This window comes from Rousettus aegyptiacus, unplaced genomic scaffold (genome assembly GCF_014176215.1).
Source record: "Rousettus aegyptiacus isolate mRouAeg1 unplaced genomic scaffold, mRouAeg1.p scaffold_m13_p_1, whole genome shotgun sequence".
NCBI lineage: Eukaryota > Metazoa > Chordata > Mammalia > Chiroptera > Pteropodidae > Rousettus > Rousettus aegyptiacus.
Window position 1 is genome coordinate 103,598,407 of NW_023416284.1, and position 26,246 is coordinate 103,624,652.

Here is a 26,246-nt window from a genome sequence, read left to right on the forward strand (position 1 = left end):
GGGTTTCCCTGCTCATTATAAAACAAGTCATTCACAGAGACTGAAAGGTGTGATAGAAATATCAGCTCAGTACTCTGACAGAGAAATAGAAATTGACTAAAAGAAAACAGCTTCTCTTTCCAACAAAGTCACTGACCCAATCTTGTTTCCTGGATGCTATTTGCTGCACTGCTCTTTCAGGCACCTTCCCTAGGCCAGTGCACTGCAGTTCCTTCCTTCCTGTTTTTCTACCCTGCAGTTTTATTCTGTAGTTTCTTAGTCAAAACACTAGGCAGACACCTGACACTATGGAAGATGTAATGAATATGACATCAATCAACACAGTAATTAATCAGAAACAACCGCCAACAAAATCCAGCACCACAAACAGTTGCCTGTATTTTCTCATTTGCTTCATTTTTACCCAAGAAATAGTGGCCAGAAAGAAAGACTGCCAATTTGCTGTCTACTCTGATTTCTGATGAATATTAGTGGTGTTGAGTCTAGTTGCTTAGCTAATGCATCAAACACATTTGCTGAGTTTCTACTGTGTACTGAACTGAAGGAAAGTATTACTTAGTTGAAAATATGAGGGAGCAAATATTAGAGTTGGGACAAATTAGAGAAACACAGTAGTGTTTTAAAAAGGCCTGAAGGTATAAGCAAACACACATATTAAAGGCATTCACCTGGAGAGATATGAATATGCCTTCAATATAAATAAATATGTAAGATCTTTTTGTCTTTAAATTTTTCATCATTTCAATAAATGTTCAAACAATCCCAAGCCTTTCCAGAGTGTTTTTCTGACAATAATAATGTTCTGGTCCAAACTGTTCTTCCCAATGTCTACAGCAATGACAGATACCAGTCTGAAGCATACACTTCACAGAATTGCTAAGGGACTGTTATTCATTCCCTATCAAAGTATTTAATTACTTTTATTCCAGGCTGAAAGGCAGCACTTCCTGTTGCCCAAGATCAGAAGACTATGACTGAGAGTGTCAAGTGCCGGTTCCTCATTATTTTTTTCATCTTAGTTTTGTCTCAAGCATATTCGTACTTTCTCTACATTTCTTCATTCTTAGATTAAGTCATTAGAGTGATCACTTATATTGTAGGTTTGCTATAACACATTCTTTATGATGGCAAGGCACAGATATGATCTCAAACTTGAAATGTTATCATTCCTTAAATTCCAATGCCTTTGCTTGCTATTCTCACTATGTACAATGTCTCTAAGAATGCCACTAAAAATAGATGCCAAGCTCATAACAATATTCAAAACTGAAAATTGTGCTTCCAGATGCTAAATATTTATAAAAGTGAGGCTGTCTGCCTCCTCAAGGGGATATAACTTATCAGATTCACAGTAACAGTCATACAGAACTTTTGTGGATTTAAAGTGTAGATGCTATTCAACTCAGAGGCACAAGCAGGAAGTTTTCAGGCTTAGAACCTTGATCCAAATTTTAGGTCGAATTGTCTTAAATATATGAGAATTATATGCAAAAACTCAGGTTTGAGGGGGAAAAAGAGGGGAAAGAAATAAAAGGGAGAACCTCATTATTCTTGATTGAGCCCAATTGCAGGATGCAGTACAAATCTTATTTTTATGGGGCCTTTAACAAGGGGATTTTAATGCTGTTGTTTTATGTATTTTCATTAATATTTTAATTTTTGTTCTCACATCCTGAGGTATTTTCATGAAGGAAGAAATTTTAGAGATGGAAGAGGAAGAAAATGACATTTTCTTTTCCCTGCTGCCAGAAAGTTCAACACAGCACAGATATACTCATATCATCAGGAAGTATTCTTTTCAGTGTCCACAAATTCTTTATAAATTGAATGCAAGTTTGTGATACAAACTTGTAGTATATCTGTCTAATTCTCTTTGTAGATTTGAGTCTTTTTAGTCTAAGTTCTAGATGCTGCATTGTAAAGATTAGGAGGGAAAAAAAGACAGATACATAACTCAAATATCATGTGGGGATGTCTGATACTCAGCAGAGGAAAAATGTTACTAGTCATTTTGAAAATATGGCTTTAAAAAACAATCTAAATTGGAAGTTGGCAAACTATATAATCCGGCCCTTGTCAGTTTTGAAAATACAGTCTTATTGGCACACAGCCACACTCAATTGTTTGTGCATTGTCTGGAGCTTTACAGAAAAGTTTATTGACACCTGGCTTAGAGCATGTAAAATAGGTATGTTATGATTTTATTTAATCCCATATTTTATCATGCTTAGAATCTTTTTTAACTGACATGAGTAATCTGAATTTCGAAAATGAAGAAAGAACATAGAAATTTTGAGGTTTAAATTTCCAAATTTTTTTGACATGTTCCAAATGACAACGTCCTCAAAATCCTGTCACACAGCCTCTTCCTAACTGAAATGCTATTGGGCTTCAGTGTAGCAGCATGATTTCAGGCTGCCATTCTAAGCAGAATTTGCAAATAGAATTTATATATTGGTGTTTCTGCATCAAACTTTCAAAGGAATATGCAAGTCCACACATTACAGAGTATGTCCCATTCCTTCTTAAAAATATAACTTCTACCTATTTCTCCTGACTTTTTACTGCACCCTTTCCATCTCTGCCACAGTGGTTTATTGTACGTTGTCAACTCTGCACATCATTCCCTACATCAATCACAGGAGGAGAAGAAGATCCTAGAGATTTCATCTCTCTGGCTCCAGTCAGCCCGGCATCCAAATCATCCAGGGAAGACAGCTGCATGTCATATTTCTGAAAATACAGTTTCGGGGGTGATAAATTTTACTAACAACCTTTAGAATTAAAAAATTTCCCTTAGGCCTATCTTTTACTATAGTTTAATTCTATTCCTTCTACTAACTCAGCAGAGAAGAGGAATATTGAGTAATTTCTTGATCTCATTTAAAAATGTTTCAGTTGTAATGTTTCTAAAATTGGGATTCTGATTATTCCAGCAATGTCTCCACCCACATAGAATGGTTCATTTCCATTTTTCTTATTTTTGAGATGCCAAGAGATTCTCAGTGTCCCCACTTTAGAGACCTCCTACAATTTAATTGTGTCTATTTTTTAAAATATGTCTTTTCCTTTAGAGCACCAACACTAATGTTTTCTCATTTTCGTATAGTCACTGAAAAATGTTTCTCATTTCATTCCTTCTGGTGACCTATGGGATAGTTTCTGTCATTATTCTGTTTTAAACTAAAGAAAACCAAGGCTTAGAGAAAGATTTATTTATCCAAATCGTACAGTTAATAAGTGATAAGGTCAGGTTGCAATTCTAGATCTGGCTGATTGCAGAATGCACTTTTGTCCACAGAGCCCTGCAGCGTGGAGGGCGAGGATTGGGTTACTGCCTATTCGTTTCTCCACGGTCCAGCACACATTCTCATCCACAGAGGAGTCTGACTAAAATGTATGTTGAATGAATGAATGGCTAAACAAATTCTAAACAGCATGTTTAAAGTCTCTGTAAAAATATTAGTTATATCCTTAGCAGTTGCTATGTCTTGGCCTAGCTGTGACTGAGCCAGCCTGGCTACTTCGTAATTTGTTTGAACAAGTCATTCAGACAGTCTGAGAAAATAAATTAGAGAGTGAATACTCACGTTAATAAATCCAATAATACCAGGGAACGAATAAATATGTTACTCAGGAGAACAAATCAAGAAATAATTCAAGAACCTGCTATCTCTGATCTAGTTTACTTTAACTAATTTCCAAATACCTTCCCTTATAATTAAGACCTTTTCATTTGATATTCTTGGGTCACTAATTCCTGGATGCATGCTTATGTTTAAATCTGTTTATCTCATTCATTCCATTTGGAATTGTTCTTTTCCAGAAATAAAAAAAAATTCAAGATGCAAGTAGTTCTTCTGAGAAGCCCCAGAAGCGTTTTGAGTGAACTCTTCTGGTCTCCTCTGAATGGAATTCGGACAGATTTAAAAGTGTCAGTGATATTTCCAGCACCATGATTTCATTTTAAAATAAACAAATATACATTAAATTGATAGAATGGGTTGATTCTTCTCTATCTTTTTAATATTAGTTATAAACTAGTAATTTAATTGTGTTAATTGTATTATTTTTATGAATCCTTATTTTGAACTTCTCCAACAATTTCTATTTTCTTTCCATTGTATACTTACAAACTTACTGATATTGTATTGAAACAACTTCCTCAATTGTTCTGACTTTTAAAGGTTCTATACCTTATTTAACAATACGTGTCTTATCATGCAGCATAACATCTAATTTTTGATACAACTCGTCACTTTTCAAATGAGATATAACGAGGTTTCTGAAGGACCACCTCTTTGAAACATAATAAAACAGAGGCTTGTTTGAATTAAATGCCCCTCTTTGGGGTATATTAAAGTAAACTGTTATTCTAAAGTTAAAACAGCTCAGGTTACATTGCTAACTCCTGGAAAAAGCATCATGAAGGGAAAAACAGTGTGGATGCTCAAAACACCTCCCCTGGCACCACAGCAATAAACTGAATATTGCTTGGGATGTCTTGGATTCATCGTCAGAGCCTGAATACTGGGTTGCCTGGCCCATGGGCCCAGTCAGCAGAATGTTTGTTTTTCCTCCTTTGTTTTTATGAGATGAGTAAAGACTTTAATAAATGAACCCAAATGAGATTTTGTTTATTAGAACTCTCCTGCTCTTCCTCCCTCTCTTGTTCTACTGACTATGACATCTTTTTCAAAAGGACGTACCTGTGACAAATCACAGAAGGCCAGTTTCCAGTTGGGAAATTCAATTTTTGTCTATCTATGTGCCCTGAGAAAATACCTCTATTAAGAACCAAATTATAACTTAGGAATTTGTATTGCCTTGATAACTGCAATGGTTGCATGCAGGCTTCTCCTAATACCTTTTACCATTGTCTATAATTACTTTCAGTGGAGCTAGACTCAAAACAGAACTGACCAATGAAAAAAAATTAAGTTTGGTTGTTTTTATTGTTTATATCATATGGAATCGACCACTCAGGCAAAGTAGATTAAAGCATAAAACTCTCTGCAGTCATTGAGCATTATAAATTCTCATTAGAGTCCCACAATCAATGAAATTTGTCTGAACTGAACATACAGTGTAGTAGCATACATATGGCCTCTATCATATATAAAGAAGGATATTATATCATTAAGAGGTAAGACAGGTATCTGGTAAGAAAGGTACTTCTTTCAGGGCATACAAATAAAAGTTCTGAAAAAGTTTTAATGAACTACTGTGGAACACTGTTGTAGGAGTTTTTTATTCTGGAGGATTTAATGCAGCTCCAAAAGTAATATGAAACTCCAAGATGAGTTTAGGACAGGTACTAGGAAAATTTGAAATTAATGCAATAAATAAGCAAGCATGAGAATAGAACCATTAATGAGAAATATTTATCATCAGGCAGTTGTTCAAATGTCATCTATTTTCTATAAACTGCAATTGAGCAGGTGTTGGCCCTTTTCCATGATCACTGCTGCTATCTGGGGAAAATATTTTTTTAGAAGGGTCAAAATATTTCACTTGAAAAATGAATTATATGATTGAGTGACACGGGCATGACAATATATAAAATAGAGAAAGGCTGATTTGCCAGGCCAACCTATCTTTCCTGAGTTACCAAGACAGGGAAAAATCAAGTTGGCAAATAGCATTATTTGCTCTACAGCTCCTCACAAAGCTATGGAGGGTGGCTTCTGTGTTTTAGTAGGCCTTTTCCCTTCTTAGTGCCAGGGACTAGGTTTTACAATATTACCTTGAGGATTTAGCATCTCGGCTCGGCTGTTTCTGACTCTCCAAAATGAGGAAGATGAATTATTTAACATCCAGGAAGCACCAGCTGTGTTTTCTCCTAAATGCTGAGCTTCCTCTACCAACGAGATTTACAATTGAAATAGGTTTCTAATCTAAATAGGACGACAATTTTGACAAGTGAACACGACTAGAGAGTTTTTCCTCAGTGGAGAGGAGGTGTTAGTGAGCATTTCTTAGCGGCTCGCACTGTGTGTCCTAGAAATTCTCCAGAGATTACAGCCCCCGTGTCCTGTCGAGTTGTCTGCTTGCTCCTGACATGGAAGACACACACTCTGGGGTCACCGAAAAAGAGGATTTAAGACATTTGATATGTAGGATTTAGGTTGGGGACAAAGATGATTGTCCTGATGGTTGGTCTGTGTTACAGACAGAGGGGAGAAATCTGAGAACTTTTTTCTTCAATGTTCATATAACTAGAACAGTGGATGGGGAGAGATTTTGTACTTCATAGGACATTAACAATGTCAGGAGACATTTGTTTTTTGTTGTCACAACTGGGTAGAAGGCAAAATGCTACTAGATGTTCCACAACGCACAGGACAGCTCCTCGAAACAAAGAGTTATCGGACCCAAAATGTAAATAGTGCTGAGGTTAAGAAACCCTGACCTAGAGAACTTGCAAAAATGAGTTCTTTTAAAGATGGACATCCTTCGTGGTCCTGTAATAAACTTTTTCAAGAGGGCTTTCTATGACTTTAATTAGTCTACCTGAGCCAGTTCTAGGAAATAAAAATAATTCTCCCTATGTGTTTAATGAGAATAAAAATGGTGATTGACCACCCAAGCGAGAAGAGTCTATATATATAGACTGGTTCTTCTTTTGTCCAAGTCACTGCTCTTCTCCCTTGTTTGAGAATTAGCTCAAATCCTACTTCATTCCAAAAGCCTTGGGGAAAAATAAAAGGTGATTGATCTATCGTTCCTCTGAATTCCTCTCTATAGGAAGAAGTGTCTTCATCCCTCACTGGGCATGAACTGCCTTAGGCATTTACTGTATGTGACGTGTCAACTGAGTTGTAAATTCCTAGGTGGTAGGGATAGTATTTCATACTGCTTCAGAAACATACAATCAATTATTATCTTGCATATAGTGAGAACTCCATACATGTTTATTCGTCATATCTCCAAATATTCTGGGTACCCTCGGAATGGTGGTTAGTAAATGAAATTATAAGAACTTTGGCTGCCAGTTTTCCCCAGTCCAAATTTGGGGCAAGAAGAGATCATCTTAAAATTACATCAAATACGTTTCTATTTACAATGGTTCCTATACTACAAAGCCAGGATGTGGACTTCGATTTCTGGCCTTCATAAAAACTAGGTATCACCATGACTTATTAGAAAAAGAAGAATTATTTAGGGTCATTCTATGTAGTTAATAAAAAAAAGAATAATGGAATATCATAATAAAGAGAAATAGTTTTATAATAGAGAGGTGTCATTATATTAGTCAGGTTTATTAAGGTTTTAGAGGTGTATTCCAAGAAAAGAGGCAGAGATTTGATCAATTAAGGGAGATGCACATAAATCGAGCTTAATAAAACTGTCTAAATTGCTTTGAAAAAAATGCAATAGGGAATATTTTTATTAGTTCTGGGTGAGGATAAATTTGGTGATACAGTGAATCTTTTTCCATTTATAATCTTGTGTGTCCCATGAAAACCATTGGGAATAACTTTAGAAAAATTATGTGCAGCTAACTAAAGACTGGAAAACCTTTGTGGTCAGTGATGTAGAAGTAAGAATGTAGGTGCTGCAGTAAGAATACTGGCTTCACTCCAGTCTGAGTGACCTTTAACCATCTGTGCCTCAGTTTCCTTGTTGTAAAAATATAAGGTAGTGCCTCATTGTTCTGTTGGTGAGGACCAAATGAGTTCCTATATCTTATTTGGAGCAGCGCCTTCTCCAAATGACACAGAATACTCAGTGTGTGTCAGTGCATGTCACTGTGTGGTAGAACTCCTGTGGTCCCACATTAGACATGGCATCGTCTGTCCTTGCCTCCAAAAAATTAGAGGAGACTTCCTAACTTGCTCTCTTACTATATCTGAATAAAAACAAACAGATAACAACAACCAAAGCCCAGGGAACTCAAATAATTGCTAAGTAAAGAAAAATAAAAGTGCTGCCATAAGATAGTCAGATAGCAATAACTCAATTTTCTACAGAAGATAATCAAATAACCGGGCAATTATTTAATGCTGCACTTCCTTTTGATAATATGGAAAATCTTCAAGGAAAAAGAAAAAGGCACGTTTCCGTTTTATCCTTTTTAACAAAGAGACTTAGAGTCCTACAAGTTGTACATAAACATTAACTCTCAAGCCTACATCAGACTTCCTTTCAATCTGTAAAGATATGAGATACCTTTGGTTGATGATATTTACACACCCTATTCTAGACAGAATTATTGTGACCTTTTGTTAAAGATATATAAGTGACTAATTCATTTAATGGGAATAAAAATGCTGATTTACCACCCAAGTGGGCACTAAGCACCAAGTCAGAGACATTAATTAAACCAGATATTACGCACAAAAAGGAAGTAGCTCTTTATTCTTTGTCCTTATTAAAAATGCTCAGCCTCATAGCTGTGGTTTTTTTACAATTTATAAAAGATGTTTTATAGTTTTCCATATGCCTCATTTTTGCTAGAAAAATAATCCCACAATTATCTTAACAGTTACTACATGCTAGCGAGGAAAGACCTAAAGGTAGGATGATTTTTAGGGTCATGGAAAGTTCCACTATCCAACGATCTTCTGGCCAGGTTTTGTGGATGATTAATAACCCTCACATTTTTTCATCTTGATATTTCTTGGTCCATACCCATAAAGTTTTCTTGCTTTGTGTTCATTTTTTATGTTCACAGCATTATTGGGATTTTATGCTGACTTCATAACCTTCAGAGTAACTGATCATAGCAAAATATTTCCCTGCTTATGGAGAGTAGCTCTCCACTGACCTCAATTCTAATGAATACATTTTAAAAAAGAAAACATTTATTACCAATTAAAATAAGCATCTCTGAAAGACTTCTCCCACCAATAAAGAATATTTGTTTTTGTTTTTATTATATAGCCCTTGAGGAGGCTGAATCTGATATAGCACCAGCTCTGGATTACTCAGAGCTCTAGGTCATTTTCTACTAACCTTAAGATTCACGTTGCCATGCTGTACTGATAATTTTTCATTTTCTTGTCTTTCTTCCTCACTAGACTGCAGGTTTCTAAAAAAAAAAAGGGCCTGTAACTCCATTGCCTAGCCCAGTGTCTGAAACAATTAAAATATGGACTGCATCTTCATTGAGAAACGCTATTCACTTCAGATAAAGCAAGTACAGGGAGGAGAAGGCTTGGAGCAGGGAAGATATTTGTATATCTTTAGAAAGAACACAACGTATGTGTTTACAATTCAGGAAACATAACAATTTCCCTACCTTAAAAGTTTGCTAAAAACAAGAAAGCTTTGAGGTGAAGAATGACGTCTAGATTAGAAGATATAAAGATCATTTCCAAAGTCACAGATAGAAGATAGTTCAAAAACGATAGTATGACTAGGGTTCTCCCCTGAAGGAAGAACAAACGGAATACCTGTTTTAAATAGATTTAGAGAATAATTTTCATCTAGAGAGATAATAATTAGTGAGTAGGTTATTGGAGCAATTTATATATAACAGGGCTTTCTGAAGGGCATAGATCTGATAACCTTCCAAAATCTCTCAAAGCCTTGTGAAAATATATGCGCGTGATATGATGTTTTAAGGCATGCCACAATTACTTAATAGTTTTCTCTTTTTTTTTTTTTTTTTTTAGAACAGTAAATAAAAGAAGAGTCAATTCCTTATTTTATACAGCTTGGCAAAAATAAGATGAGTATGGACTCAACTTTGTAAAATGCTTTTACTTTTTTCCAAAGACAAAGTATTTAATCCCCAGGGTGATATAAAGGGTACCAAATATGTGGCATTCTTTTTGTGATGTATAATTTCCAGTTACCAGTGCCCACTGGCACACAACATATCATTTATATTGAAACATCCTAGGAAAACATCATTTCACCTCATTGTCTCAAGTGACTTATAATTGCCATTTAAAAATAATAAGAGAGTGAGTATAAGATTTGTGAACCCACTGGAATGCTAATGGAAAAGCTATCTACTGACCCAAGAAGGGCACTTATATTGTCGTGGCTCTTATGTAGCTGGAAGTACTTTAAATATTCATTGCTCTTTAATGAACATACTTTTCTTATAATTAGACATGATGTTCAGACTGTTTTAATATGGATTGACTTGCCTCACTGATCTAAGGAGGCTAGCATGAGTTAGAAGTTATGAGCATGCTAAAACAATAGTTAACCTTCCCAGAACTTGTATGTCTAGAAAAGGAGTTTAATATTCACCTGTGAAAACAGGTGAAAAGATAGAAGATAAAGGATTTGGCTTAAGATTAAGTAAGTTTGGCTAAACTAAAAGTAGGAATATTTTGAAATTCTTTAATGTCATGCTTTTAATATTCAAAATGTGACAATTAAAAAGCTGTTCATTCAACACATATTTCTTTATCTCCCACATGTTTATCAAAAAGATGGGCTAACAAGATAGCAATAACGAACTGGTTATAAATTAATAAATACTGATCACTTCAGGATCTGAATTTAGGTTATCTTGATGGAAATCAAGGAGCTAATGAAAATAAAAATTGACTCTATTTCAAGTTCTAGTATCATACTCCTTTGAGTTATCAAGATTTATTATCTTTGGCTTTATCACCATAATTACAAATATTTACTGTGTGCCTACAGATTTTCTTAACCTCTTTGCAGAAATATATTAAGTAAGGATGCCTTTTAAAGTGTTAAGGGATATATTTTTCCAATGACTAGCGATCTAGGACAACTTTCGAGCATAGCAAATTGATTAAGACATCATATTTCTGGCCAGTCAGTACCAGATTAGGGAATTGCAGCCAAGGATGAAGTTGTTCACGTTAGCTACAGAGTTCCCATGGAGGCAGTTTACCTGGCGGGGCAATGGTACTACAATTGGTGTCAGGGCAAATGCTCTCTACTTGGAGACCCCAGACTGAGTCTGAAGCTGAGGTTCAGGAGAAGCAACAGTATTCCTTTATCCTCTCATCCTACACATTGCAAAGGAGGTGGGTAGGATAGGGGCTCTTTTTCTGGTCTAAGGTCCTTTAGTGTTTCTCAATCAGGTTATCCACTGGAATCATAGGCAAAGCCCAATTCTCAAGCCTTTTCCTCGGAGATTATGTTTCAATTGTTCTGGGGAGGGGACCCAGGTGTCATATAATTCAAAAGTTCCTGAAGTGTCTCTTATAAGAATCATTGAGCAATACTAAGTGAAAAGCAAAAATTACTTTGTAGTAGGATAAGCTACAAGGTACTGTAAGAAGTTTAATCTTGGATGTGGTCCTTAACGAAGCCATTTACAGCATTTTGAAGTTGGTCTATGAATAAATCAGATTCTTCTAATTTCTATTCAGGGTTTTTCTTGGGACACCTGTTACCCTGCAGCTCGTTGACCTATATTTGTATCTCACTTTCCTAAGTGCACATACTTAGGAAAGCGACATTTAAAATCACTAAGAAAATGCTCTTTTCCTACGCTTCTGTTGACAAGCCAGAATATTTTGCTTTCTTCCTTATGCCTGCCTGTTAAGAACTGAAAAAAACAGCTCTGAAAACACTGCCCCAGAGATACTCCAAAGATAACAATAAATGAACAATTAAGTAAATTATACCATGGTCACTTGCCAGAATTTTGAGCAACCAATAAAATGATAATTATAAAAATGCTTATGAAAAAATGAAAACAAACAAGATAAAAAAAAGACATATACTCTGTATGGCAAACTGTGTATTTTACAGTGAAAGATGGAAATTGTTTATAGAACTGATGAGTGGGACTGTAAATGATTTTTCAAGTGGCTTCCTAATCTTTCTTTGGTGTTGTTATGATGTTGGATTTACATTTTTAAAAAATAGCTAGAATTTATTAAGAAACTATAAAGTGCCAGAAACTAAAAATCTGCATAGGGATATTAATAGTTCTATTTTTTAACATATAAAAACTGAAGGATAAAGGCATTAGATATCTAAAGTCAAAGTCATACAGTTAATAAATGAAAAAATTGGATTCAAACATAGACTTGTGTTTTCTTTTAATTACCCTTGTTGTCACTATTTAAAAATTTTTAAAGAGGGTCTTAATCAATAAGCACTTTTCCCATTTTAATATATTAAGAAATAGGATCCTTATCAATAAAAACATGTGTTGCTTTAGGCTAAATAGGCCAGACTGTCATGCTTATAATTTTAACATCATCGGTAAGTTTTCAGGATATTACATTGAGGGAAAGATGAGAAGTGAGGATCTCTTATCAATTACCAAAATATTCTTCTATCAGGAAGAAGACAAGTCGAGTCACATCAGTTTATAAACAATTTTTGAGATAAGTTAACTAAATTATAAACTTGAACATCATTTAGTAAGAGGCATTTGGTAAGATGTGATTAGTTAATCAAAAAAATGTCTCAAGTTTCACAGTCTAGAAAGGATCTAATTCCTTAAAAATAATCACCAAGGTAAAAATAGTTGAAAAAAATGAAATGAAAATAAAGGTCACGTTGCTAACGCCAGTTTTATGTGCTATGCCCTTAGAGAGGCACGTTCTACCTATGAAAAGGGGTCATAAACTAGTTCAGACCCTGAGCTTCTTGTCTCTCTGGGAACTCTGGCAGGGTGCGTGTCTGTCTCTAGGGGTGCTTACTGGTGTCCCACTATCCCTGTCCTCATGCTCCATTACTCAGGCTCTGCCTAAGCCACCAAGGGAGTTGCCTTACAGAGATCATCCTGCAAACTGTCTTGTGCAGAAAAACCTGGTTCCTAGGAAGGGAGAAATGATAAGCTAGACTTTTCACACATTTCGTTTAAGCTAGAAGTGTGAACAAGTCATGATCCCTGCCCTTAAAAGCTTTATTATCTTGAAGGAAAATCAGACAAGCTCTAAATGCACATATACTTTATTAGTGCTGTTGTACAAATATTTAATAGCATGCTTCAGCTTCGTTTTTAATAATACGTTTCATACATGCAAAGGGAAACTTAGTCTGTCTAGGGGTTCAGATTTTAGCTTCCTACTATTTCCAATCTACAAATTTCCACTCATGTGCACCCATAATCCCATTTCTTTTTCCTTCCTTCCTTCCTTCCTTCTTTCCTTCCTCCCTCCCTTCCCTCCCTCCCTCCCTTCCCTCTCTCCCTCCCTCCCTCTCTCTCTCTCTCTCTCCTCCCTTTCCTCCCTCCCTCCCTTCCTTTTTTCTATAAAAAGAATCAAGACTTCTTTTTTCACCCAGTTCCCTATGTTTTAAGAAATTAATTTCAATCTCTACTGTTGCATGAATAGAGATGATAAAATCATTCACTTTCCATTTTATGACCTCTTTGCTTATGATACTCTCATTCTTACCATATTCAAATGGGCAGCTTCCTAAAGAACCTTCTTTCTAATGTAACGATTCTTAAATCTGAATAACTGATAGGCCTTTTAAAAAAATCTTTTCAACCCACGGTGTTGACCTAAATTATTTCATTTATAATAAATGTCTGTTTTAATAAAAACATGGTTCTGGCTAATATGGACAGTTTCTTTTTTCCTTTTAATAATTTTTAAATTGAGATTTAGTTGACATATAATATTATATTAGTTATATATTGTTGAACATAATGATTTGATATGTGTATATACTGTGAAATAATCACCACAATAAGTTTAATTAACATCCTTCTCTTAGCAACTTTCGAATACACAACACGGTATTATTAACTATAGTCATCGTGCTGTACATTACACCCCCAGGACTTATAACTAAATTTCTTTAAATTTTTTCTTTTGTATGTAAATATATTTCATCCTCTCATAGATAAGGCCTAAAGGATATTTCTGCTATATAGGATCTTTATCCAGTGTAGTCTTTAGTTAAATTGTTTCTTTTTCATTTATTCATTCAATTTTCATTTTACTAGCAAATAAATCCTTGGGATTATTAAAACAATAAATGTAACTTGGGTTTCCTAAGGCCAGAGCATATAAACGAGGACATAAAAGAGGAACTTAAATTTCATTTCTTTGCATCCCTACTTGAATAAAACAGAAACTCTGGCCCCTGCACACGTTCACCCACACATTTCTGGGAGTCCTTAGAATATCGTTATAATTTCCGAACTATACCTTTCATGGTCTTTCTTCCCAGCCTCTGGGATGATGGCCACTACTGTGACTTAGAACTGATGCTGGTCCCTATGACACTCTAAAGTCCGTACTGGAGTCTTCCGATGTGATTTGTGAATTCCCATAGTGCTCGATGCCAGATAAAATACATGATGCTCATCTAAATCTGAATTTTAGATAAGCACATAATGCAGTATTCAAGACATCTTATACTAAAAATTATTATTTGTTTATCCAAAATTCAAATTTAACAAGTGTCTTGTACTTTTATTTGCTATATCTGGCAACCCTAGCAGATACCCGAGCCATATTATACTCCCTACAGCCTCTCCTGAGCTGTGTACGGGTGGGAAAAATGTTTCTCTCTCCCTCTTCTGGTGGCCCTTTGTCTCCTAAGCCCAAAGCTTGTGCCTCATATAGCTCAGGGCCATGCATGAAAACAGTTTTAATATCTTTATGTGATCATTAGAGTTTAGGCACAGCCTTAGAATGTCAGACTGAGAATGGAACGAACTTCACAACTCACAACTTCCCACAAAGGACTGGCCCCACAGACAAATCAATTTATGCAATGAAGGCTACCAGCTTATTGGTTTGTTAGGCAGATGCAGTTATATTTTAGCAAAAACTTGTGACAAATCTGTAATACAAATTATACCTTGATTGAGGGAACTGCCTTCAAAGTACCTCCAAAGTTCATAGAAGTGTTTTCTACCTTCGAAAGCACTCAGAGAAACTTCACGGAAAAAGTGGCTTTGGGACCCCAGCTTTTAAGAGATGGAAATGAGTTTGACAGTGTGAAAGAAATTCCAAGCAAAATTAAAAGTATGCATGAAGGTAAGATAAAAGGAACATTCAGGATGGAATATATGATATAAAATCTGGGGTCTGGCCAAGGAAAGTTGTCATTAACTGTGATCAAGAGTTTGTAATTTTGTAATTTCTTCTTCAGGCAATGGGAAGCCCTTGCAAGATTTAGTTAGAGGAAACTATAACCAAGAGATGCAGATGATCCTGCTACATAGGCTAGGTTCCAAGTGTGAGAAATTATGTGAGAGAAATTAGATTATCCCATAAATAAAATAGGTAAGTGGTAACGAAGGCCCAAAGGGAAGACAGTGGAAAAGGAAAAGAAATTTGAAAACGAGATTTTGGTTCTCCACTTTGGTGGCCCATTATAATCAAAAGAGGAGCTTTAAAAAATTCCAATTCCCATGCTGCCTCAGGACTAATTAATTCAGAATCTCTGGAGACAAGACCTATGCCATCAGTATTCTTAAGGCTCCCCTGCTACCTCAGCCAACACTGAACACCACTGCTGTGCAACAGTGATCCTCATAGTTCAGCAGGAATCTGAATCACATAGACAGCTCTTTGGGCCCCAAGCCCAGAGTTTCAGTAGATCTGGAATGAGGCCTGAGAATTTCCATTTCTAAAAAGTTCCCACTTTGAGAATGTCTAATGTAGAATGATCAACACCTGGTAGTTAATAGTTAATTAGATATTATTTTGTCTGTATCTTTGCTGAGGGGTGGTGAGGAAGACTTAATCATAGGTGACTGAGATTCTGAGCCTGATGCAATGGCAGAATAAAAATGCCATTAAAATAGGCTATAAACATGGAAGCAAATGGATATTTGGCTTGAATGAGAATATTGAGAGATCAGACCATGAAAAAGACTGTTTCATGGGAACCATCAATAAATATGGGAGTGGAAAGGAGAATGAGTCAGTAAGAAGTAGAGAACCAACAGAGATATAGAAAGACTACTCCATGTCACAGGAGTCAAGAGGGAAGAAAGAGGTCAAGAGTAGCTCTACAGAGAATATTACACAAAATTAACCACCAAGTTATTCCCAAACCCAGTGAAAACTGAAACCAAGGTCCCATACTTTCCTTGTCTGCTCTTTACTGTCCTTAGCAAAGAGAGGTCATGTTCAGAATGACAACCCTAGAGGCAGCTCAAGGGATCTATGCCCTTTGTGTTGTATTTACAAAGGACATTGTGAGAATTACCATGTGATAGAGCTTTAGCTTTGAGGGCAAAACTAAAAGGGTTTTTCGTCTAATCATGAGTTCATAAGAAAGTCAGTGAACGATTCTGGATAAGAGAAGAATATCGGTGCTTACGGATTTAAACCACTAGCATTTGTTAAGAATTTGCAACGAACCAGGTGTTGTTCTAAGTGCTATATGGCCTTCCTACTCAATAGGTGTTTCATGGACCAGTGGCATAAGCTTCACTTGCTAGAAATGCAGACTTTCACCTGACCCCAGACCTACTAGAACAGAATCTGTATTTTTAAGAAGATTCCCAGGTGACAATTAGAGTTTGAGAAGCACCACTTTAGGTATCATGAACTCATTTAATCTACTCAATGCTAAGAGTTACAGGCTGTGATAAAGAAACTGAATTACAGAGGGTAAAATAAAATATTTGTACAAAGTCATAGAGCTAATGGGGCAGAGCAAAGAGATAAACCCAGAAAATCTAGATCCACAGACTTGAATCTAATCTGTGTTACACCAACTCTCAAGAAGTTGTTACCATGGCCCTTGGCACTCTCGTCATTGTCACTTTTTAATTTCCATGCACAGTGGCTTTTGTTCAGTGCATCTAAGATATTTTGTCTTCTGCGTTATACTCCTGGTTTTACCATCTAACCCACTCTTGAGTGTTAACTCCGTCGCTCTTCGGCTCTCAGCTCACAGTCACGTAACAGCCATTTCTAACACCCCAAGACACGGTATCCTACTTTCACAGCACCATGTGTTTTTCCTTCATAATAATCTGTAATTATGAAATTATCTATGTAATTTTTGTCTTTTTCACTAGACTCAAACTCCTGGAGGTCAAGCACTGCACCTGTTTTGTTCCTCACTGAATCTCCAGTGTCTGGTACATGGCAAACACAAAAGTTACCCAAATTAATGTGTACATGAATAGCTTTTGAATCTATTGTGGCTCTTGCCCACATTAGCATGACCTGCAGCGGCAATCAGAACTGAACATTCTCTCCCTCCATGTATTTTAGAGACCTGGTGAGGTGAGAGAACAGACCGAACATTCAAAGGGAAGTGCAGCCTTTGAGGCTGAACCCTAAATAGCCAGTCAAGCCTCCATCTGCCACGAACACCTGGAGCTGCATTCAGACCCTTCTGAAGCTACGGGAACACTTTAAACGTGTTTCTGCGTTCCAAAACCCAGAGCCTATATTGTGCCTTCAGCCTTTGAGACAGCAAAGCTAGAGTGGCCCTGGGCCTTCCCATGTTGGGAGGGTAGCTCTGGAGAGGAAACAGTGGCTGTTCTAACACAAATCCTGTAACTAAACAGAGTCCATTCATTCTGAATGCTGCTCATCAGGTACCTTTCAGAGATCCTGAATTCCCTTGAATGACAGAGAATGAGCCTTGATTTCAATGAATGGCACCGTCATAATAATCCTGTCTGAGGAAAGCAAGGATTGCAAGGCTACTTTTAAAATATACGCCTCTGTAATTGTGTGTTTCATTTTTACCCAAATACTCTTGCTTCTATGTATAGTTCCTATAGCCTGTGTTCTCATGTAATGGTTAACAAAATTAGTCTGACTAGGTTTTAATGTTGCTAGTATGGTGAAATTATTGCAAAGGAGCTTGAGAAAAACACTGCTTTTTTTTTCTTAAAGAGATGGTTAGATTTATTTTTAACATTTTTTGGAAAATTTTGGATGACAGTAATCAGATTTAAGTTTAACTCAGTGACAGATCCAACTACTCAATGTGGGATAGCTGCTTGATAATTCTTCAGGCACTTCTTCAATGGCTCTATCGCGTGACTAAATGATATGGCTGTGGGCTCAATTACTCAATTATCTTATGGTGTTTTTAGTCTGAATTGACACACATTGCTCTAAACTAGAGCCATGAATAAGGAATACCAAAGTCAACCTTGCATCGTAGACCTGAGCTTCTCAAACTCTCAAGTGCACATGAATACCTAAGGAGCTTGTTAAAATGCAGATTCCAGTAAGTAGAATTGTGTTGAGACATGGGTGTTTTAATTTCTAACAAGCTTCCAGGTGCTGCCGTTACTACTTATTGGTCCATACCCAACACTTTGAGAACAAAGGTCTTAGAAAACACAATGTAATTAGCTTTGTGGCTTGCAATGCGACCTGGCATGCTTTTAAGTCAGAAGCATTGCCTAAATGTTTCTGTGGGCCAGGGATGCATATAATTCTGTCTACCTCTCACTGGCACAAATAATCAGAGAAATGAGTCACTCCCATGATTCCACCCTGTGGGGAGGCATGCTCTGGGCAATTCGTTTGACTAAGTTAGGAAAGAAAGTGACCTGCCATCCAATCTAGAGTTGTCTCATAAGAAAATGTAGAATCTTGAAATTTCGAGATATCCTCTTTAATATTCTTTATGTTGAGCATGCGTAGAAATGTCTGGACATATCCGGAATAGGTTTGAACATAGGCTCTTTAATTCTAACCTGAATTAAAAGTAATGTAGTCCAATTATGGTATAACTGCTGGGATAAAGTGAAAAATATTCTCCAAACACAATATATTTGGAAAGGCACAGTATCATAGTTTGTTTCGGTTATAATAACATTTATAGTAGAAAAGATTAAGAAAAAACTATTAGAGTTAATTATTGCTTAAAGTGACAGGAAAGGGAAAAGAATTTTGTGTGCGAGGGTTTGGGGGGAGTGGCTTTAGTTTCTCCTACATATCCATCTTGCTGTGTCTCTTTGCCTTCTCCCTCTTCTCCCTATTCTACTCCCAAGTCCTGGGTGGCCCTGGACCACTGAGGAAACTACCATCAACTGAGCTGATGGTAAGGAAACAAGAAAAATAATAAAGACAACCATTTCGGTTCCTTTTTTTATCCATCCCTTAATTCTTCAGTTTAAAAAATGGAAAGAAACATTAACTACTTATGAAAATTACTTAGTTTAAAAGTAGGTCTTTGTTGAAACCGAGGAGCAGGATCTAGGACCCAATACTAAGCAAGTCTTTTGCCCACCTGGCGCTCGGAAAAATTTAATGAACAAACATCCTGTTATAGTGGCTACGAAATATATGTGCAATAGTTTAGTTAGAAAACAATGATTAGCACCATTCAATAGCATAGTTCAAATCTATTCAAGCACATCTACTTTACTCTGAAGGAAAAATATTTTAGAACATGTCCCCAAATCTATTGTAATGATATTTAACTACTATATGGTAGAATGTTACACAAGAGTCCTAGAACTTGACTCTCAGATTGATGATGGGAATTGTTCAAAATCATGAAACTCACCTTTAAAGAACAAGGATTAAAACTTAGGTTTCCTAAATATTTTCCAATTCGCTCCTTATTATATTATTGTATTATGCCATGTTGTTTCACCAATCCTTTTCCCCTGATGCCAGTTTAAGATAAAAATACTCCAGCTTGTCTGGCACTCAAGCCCCTGGCTCGGAACTTTGGGTTGCATTATATAATTTTCACTTTCAGTTGATCTTGGAGTCTCACCTTAGCATGTTTGAGCTGATATGAAATTATATTAGAGGTAAAATCATGTGCCAGTGAGGAATTTGCTAAACTTCTGTGGCAAGTTTCACTGTAGACAGAGAGTGGGAGTTTTCCCAAACTGCAAGCTTTATTCCCTTATGGTCAGGTAAGGGAAGTGAAGTTTTACTTTCTCTTCTGAGCTGGTCTCTCTGAGTGTGAGGGCTGGTGTGAAAGAGCAGTAGGGGTCTTTTCACATGGATTTGAGAAGGCTCAGGAGTTATAGCCCTAGTTCTTTCTTGGTACAAAGGGCTGCTGTTACCGAGAATGATACAGGATTTGCTAGGACCTGATACAGTATCATGGTTAAGAACACGAAGTTCAGTTCCAGCAGACCTGGATTTAAATCCCAGTTTCAAAAGGTACCACCTTGGGAACCTCATGGATGTCACTTAACCACCAGGTTTTCAGTTTCATTACCTCCAAAATGGAAATATAAATAATCTCTCTAATTTATAGACTTGTAAACATGACATGCTGTGGATAAAACACCAACATCACTTAGAACGCAATCAGAACATTCGGTAAGGTAGCCATGTTTTCACCTATTAAGAAATAGAACCAAGAATGTAAGCTTGTATCTAAGTATCAGAGAAGATCCTGATATGAATGTCTTATGAGGTTTTAGAATGAATTAGGGAAAGGAGTTATTTTTTGAGAAATAATGTTGTTCCTTACTTTCCACCTTGGCTTAAGTTGCCTGTCTATTGAAATCTGAACTAAATATTAATGGCATCATCTTCTGAACCTGGAAGATGTACTCGAAATGTACCCACAGAAACTTTTGTTAAAAGCAAGGAATGTTTCTTTGCTCCTATTCTTATTTGAAGTACATCGAAGTGCATACACTTCACTTAAACATCTGTCCAAAGGTATGATATTAATGGAATTTAATGAGAAGGACAGGCTGCAAGGGAATTAAATCTGTATTATTGCTTTCTCACCATTTGCCATGGACAATATTTGCCTGCTTCTTCACTTTTTTGATTTGTTTTGTTTTTACTGTGACCAAAATAAAGAACGAGGGACATATGAGATTTGTTACTTTCTTGGAACTAGCCAGATGGAAAAGGGAGGTCTTGGGGACTATTGCCTGCTACCACTTGAGTCACTTAAATTATAATGAAAATATTTCTCAGAGTCCAGTGTAGTCCTTGCTTAAGGATTTTGAGAGCCTGGATTTAAGAGACTAGATTCAACAATATGTTATGTATTTAATTTGAAAATTCAGTCTGGCCACATTGCATTAACTTATACAATATATGTTTTAATATGTAAAAAAAAGGTCCCCAAATTACTGGGGTCAAAAACACTTTACAGAAATCTGGAGAATGTAGAGAATATCTTTAAAATAAGAGCATGCCATAAAGGTTTGATGTGATGATAATTTTGTGACATTACAGTATAAATATACAATTAATCAACAGACTAATGAATTATATGAAATTTATCTACATGGAATTGGACAAGGTTGGGGTCAGGGAATGTAAGTAATACAGAAGGAATATAAAACATGACCTTAGTGCTTAATTAGGGATATAACAATATAAAGATTATAATGACAGGCACAATTGTAGATTTCATATTATATAGGTGTAAGAATTTCAGATTGTGGCATCTTTTCTATACAGTACTGGAAAATGTGTATGTTTCATTTCCTCTATAGTATTCTTAGCTGACTGCTGCTTTTTTCATACCAGCTTTATCTGAGCCTCTGTTTGGAATTCCATACCAGCAACTTCGTGTCCCTGCTTGTCTGGATCACCCTGTCAAAATAATCATGTTTATCAGAAGTTCTAAACCTTTCTTTGCTCAGGACTACTTAGATGTCTTAATAATATTTGTGAGATGCCCTTCTGATTGTCATAACTAAGTTTTTTGACCACTCTTTTCTGTCAATCAGTGTTTATACATCTTCAGACTATCTCTAAGCACTGACCTACTTGCTTCTTTCATGTCAAGAGATTGCCAATTCCTACTCACATTATCCAGCCACTGGGATTTATTTTGTATTTTTCTTCAACTACCGATTCCCTGCCTACCAACAGCATCTTTCAGCACTGAAATTTTCCATATTGTCCAAAGTCGGAAAGATTGGTGACCCGAGTATGAAAGAGGAAATCAAAATAGAGGGCTAAAAAATGGTAGGTATAAAAATTTTTCTCAAATATCATACACCAGTAGCTCTCAAACTTTATCATGCATCAGCATAATAGGGGCACTCTTTAAAAATCACTGCCACACATGAATTAAAACCATTCCAATAACATGTAATCAAAAGAAAAGAACATCTCACTTTGCTCTGTGTAAGGGAGTTCTTACCCTGAAAGCCCTTGGAGGCCTTTTGATAGGATTCTAATTATCCATGGTACTCCACAAATTCTATTTTACATTTCATTAACATGTGTGAGATTACATCTGGATGCCTGAGAGGACCCATTGTTCTCAAAGGATTCTTAAAGGATTCATTTACCCAAACGTAGTTTAAGCATCTCACTGATGTCATGCAGAGGGAGTCAAGCCAACACACTCGAGGAGACACTGATATTGGAATGAAGCAGAACAAGGGCTTTACAGTTTATAGAACCAATGTATAATTTTCCTGTTCTTTTTAGGGGTAGTGGAATAAGTCTACAATTATTACACTGACCTTCTTAATCAATTATTTCATTCTTCTATGATTATCTACTGATTCCTACCAAGATGTAGATCAATCAACCAATCAGCCAAAAAAGTTTAGACAGAGCCCCTATTACAGGCTTAGCACAGTGCTGGCTGAGTGGGGGACGCAGAGATTGCAGAGTCCCTAATTGCAGTTAACTCTGGGTAAGGACACTGACATCTGCTACTTTTAAGCCTCATGAGAGTAAGAACCCTGATTTTCTTGCCTCAAACTCTGTCTCATATGCTTAGATGAGCACCTCATAAATCATAGAAATGCAACCAATGATTATTAAATGAATGAATAAGAGGCCTCAGGGATTTGTGCTGGAAATGTCATAATGATATTGTCAGAAAAACAAAATGTACACAGTGGCTGATTGGACAAAACTCTTAACACCCGAAGAGTATTGCTAATAAACTGCAGACTAGCCTCAATAGGGAAAACAAACTAAAGTTAAACATGACACATTTTCAAACCTTTCTATATGCCAGGTGTTTGGCACAAGAAAGAACTCAGTTAAAAGACTACAGGCTAAGACCATCACTCTCCACCAAATCCTTTTCATTAGCAATCAGTAATGTTGATGTTAAAGGATTCAAGAAATGAAAAGCATTCTGCCCAACCACATATATTCATCATGCTCCCTTCAATAAGTGTGAAGCAGACAAGTCCTTACCTAGATTTCAAGCTGATGAATCATCTGTCTAGTTTCACTAAACCTTAAGGGGCTGGCTGCTCAACTAAATGAGGGGCTGCAACACTGTCAGCCTCTGGATGCATTAAAACAAGGCCAACATGCTAAAAGAAGGCAGGTAATGAGGTTTCCTGAGGAATCCCTACTTTCTTGGTGCATTAAATCCTCCTTCAGTTAAAAAAAAAAAAAGCCTTTTGATCTCAAAAATCCTGAGAAAACTATTTTTTAATAGTGTATAGCTGTTGACTACATCAGATACATAAATAGAAAAATTAGTGATTTCCTATATTTAGGCCATCCATTTAACTGAAACTGAGGTTCCTCCTATTCCATTATCTCCATGAACACACACACACACACACACACACCTCTTCATACCCATTAGAAAAAAGAAAATTTCTTCTTCTGGGGAAACACCTGTCTTGGGAATTCTTGGTTGTGCAGCTTCTGAGCCTGCATGGGGTCAAGCCTACAAATGGTGCAGTGACTCTTTTGGAAGTCACATTTGTCCCTGAAACTTCAGTCACCTGGAGACTGCATGCCTCATTGCCTGCAGCAGCTCAATCCTGACAGTGTAAGATGAGTTTAGAAATCTCATTTGAGCAACAAAATCTGAATTGAGTGTTTAAACAGCACAATATATTTAATGCTGAAATAATTACTCTTTGTGCAATTTTTGGTGACTGTGGGATTTTTTTTTTCTTTTGCTCTTGGACTATAATAATAATCTTACTTTGGTTTGGATTTTTATTTTGGGAAGAAGGTTACAGGACTCAGTAAACTAGTATACCAGTTAATTGCACATCCCCATATTCACACATGAAAATTTTCTGCTTCTTTTGCTATGCAAACACACGTACATGTAATTCCTGGAATCTCAACTACATTCATACTCACTGCTTTCAGACACATATTCACAGGGCACCCAGACACAAAGTCCCTACACATCAAAATCAAGCCAGGCTGAAGATGTAAATAGGTGGATATGGCACCAGTGGATGTGTAATCAGTAATAAGAAATACATTGAGCCCCATAATGAAAAGAAATCCCCCAAATTGTTCAGGATTCCCCCACCCCCTTCCATTCACTGATTTATTAACCCTGAACAAAGATGTAATTGCAGGGTCTCAGAAACTTTTTTTTTCCATTTTTTTTTTCATTTTTGGTATTCGTTTTGGCTTTGAATTTCTTAGTATCTAGTCGTACCATTCATTGCCTCTTTTCTTCACTCAGTTGCCCATCTTTTCCCCCCAAAATGAAAGAAGCATCAGCTTCTGAGTCTTAAGGATGAGACCTCTGCATTTTCTTTGCTTGTTTAGGGCAAGAAATGAAGTGCTGCCTCTTTAATTGGCAGAAGCATGCAGGAGGAGCATACCTTTAATTTAGTGTTGGGATACCTCACTTGCACCCTGGCTGTTGTCTTATTGGAGACGGCAGCCTGCCTGAGATCCTCTAGCACTGAAATAATATCATCCAGCACGCATTTCTTATCCTGATTTCTCAACACACACAGATGGGAAAAAGTATAATTATAGCCCTTGTGGTTCACCTTCATTTCCAGCACGGCTCGGTGGGTCTGCAGGATCCCCTCAGCCTGGAGCAAAATATTGTCCCCGGGTGGAGAGAGGAGGATCACCCTGCCATACCTCCCAGGGGTGTGTAAGTCCGAATAAAGCTGGCTTTTGGACTGGTCCAGCGGGAAAAGGCTGCTGGCCAGGCTGCGCTCGATCTTGGCCAGGCTGTGGCTGGGAGCGACCAGGCGCTCCAGGTCGCCCTCGGGCTGGAAGCGTTTGAGCGCGCTGAGGCCGAAGGTGATGGTCAGGACTGCGGGCACGGTGAGGAAAAAGACCGGGTGCCGGCTCACGCACAAGCCCAGCCTGTGGCAGAACGACTGGAGCCCTCTGCGAAGCACCTGCCGCAGCATCCTCCACCAGATCCAGCTTGCAGGCGCTCCCGGCCGTCTTAAAAAGCACATGTGACATGTGTAAGCGCCGGGCCGCCCCCTTCTCCCCCATCCCATCCCCTCGGGGCCAGCCCTCCTCCCCACCGCCGCCGCATCCCCACCCCCTCCGCGCTCACCCCCGACCACTCCTCCTGGTCTTTCCCGGGCCCCACCTCCATGCGCTCCTACTACTCTTTCAAACACTGCAGCAAGTTGCAGTAAGGCGGGCAAATGTCGACAGCGCGCGTGGGGGCGGGCGGCGGGCGCTGCGGGGGCACAGTGGGGGCCCACCCCCTCCCCAGCCTCCCCACGCCCTCGCCGCCTCCCGCGCCCCCTCTCACCGCATGAGCAGCGATCCCTCGGTCTAGCCCTTCATCTCGCTGCTGCAGTCCCCCGGCCTCCCTCGCTGGAGGTGGCTCCGTGCGGAGTGTCCCACGGATGTGGATTTCCTCTCCGTCCTGGTGGGGTTCGGTGCCGAAGTGGAACCATGTGCCTCGGTGTTGTAAGAAGCAGACATGTGCCCCATAAGGAGAGGGGGGGGGGTAGGGGGGCGGGGAGAGGGCGGGAGCTGAGGTTGGGAGGGGAGGAGTAGCTAAGCTTTTCCTTTTTAAAGATGCTGACAGTTATTTTTAGAGTTTTGTTTTCCCTCTTTCCTTCCCACTGGAGTGAATGGAAGAGGAAATGGGTGAAGGTGCTGCTGGCCCATTGGAGCGGTGGCAATTGGAGTCCAAGAAAGGCGGGCGGGGTGAGGGGACGTGGAGTTGCTCCTGGAGGCAGGCAGCCTTCTTGCCCCTCCAGTTTCCCTGTGCCCTCGAATTCTGCTTTTCGTCTGAAGAAAAGGAGCAGAGAGGATGATGCTGCATTTTTAACATACCACAAATCACGCAAGGGATTTCCTTGCAACACCTTTCACACTGTCATTCCACAGACTAGTCAGCTGCCGAGGGCTGTCAGAGACCCCATCTACTGGCGGAGCATTGGGCCTCTAGGGATCTCTTCCTTCCTCTGGTGATTGGAGAGGAGGCATTTGCCAATAGCAGTCGGTGTGTGTGTGTGTGTGTGTGTGTGTGTGTGTGTGTGTGTGTGTGTGTGTGTTGGAAGTGAACATCTACAGGCAGCATGTGGTTTCTCATAAAATATTACATTCACTTTCTGTACTTTTTAAGTTTAGGATGAAAAGTTCTTAAAGCTGGTTCTAGCCTTCTTCATTTTCTCTTCCATCTTGCACCCCTGAGAACGGTTTCTAGCCATCTACTTGGTTTATTATGAGATGAAGTGGACTGAGAGGCTAATTTTCTCCTGTGAGTAGAATTCCAAAACCCCACATTTTGGG

General features: G+C 37.9%; 1 protein-coding gene across 4 annotated transcripts in view; it reads right to left on the reverse strand.

Annotated features, from left to right (window-relative positions):
- Positions 1-25,420, reverse strand: part of PTCHD4 (patched domain containing 4) — a 168,891-nt gene extending 143,471 nt beyond the window's left edge. The window contains exons 1-2 of one of the 4 annotated variants that reach the window (XM_016158931.2): positions 25,255-25,420; positions 24,521-24,932 (exon numbers count right to left, since the gene is read on the reverse strand). In XM_016158931.2, coding sequence (XP_016014417.2) covers positions 24,521-24,932; positions 25,255-25,259 — 417 coding nt within the window. In that variant the 5' untranslated portion in view covers positions 25,260-25,420. Of the gene's footprint in view, positions 1-24,346; positions 24,947-25,254 lie in introns of those variants that run through there. The other 3 variants (XM_016158929.2, XM_016158930.2, XM_016158928.2) reach the window with 3 other exon arrangements.
- Positions 25,421-26,246: the final 826 nt, after the last annotated feature.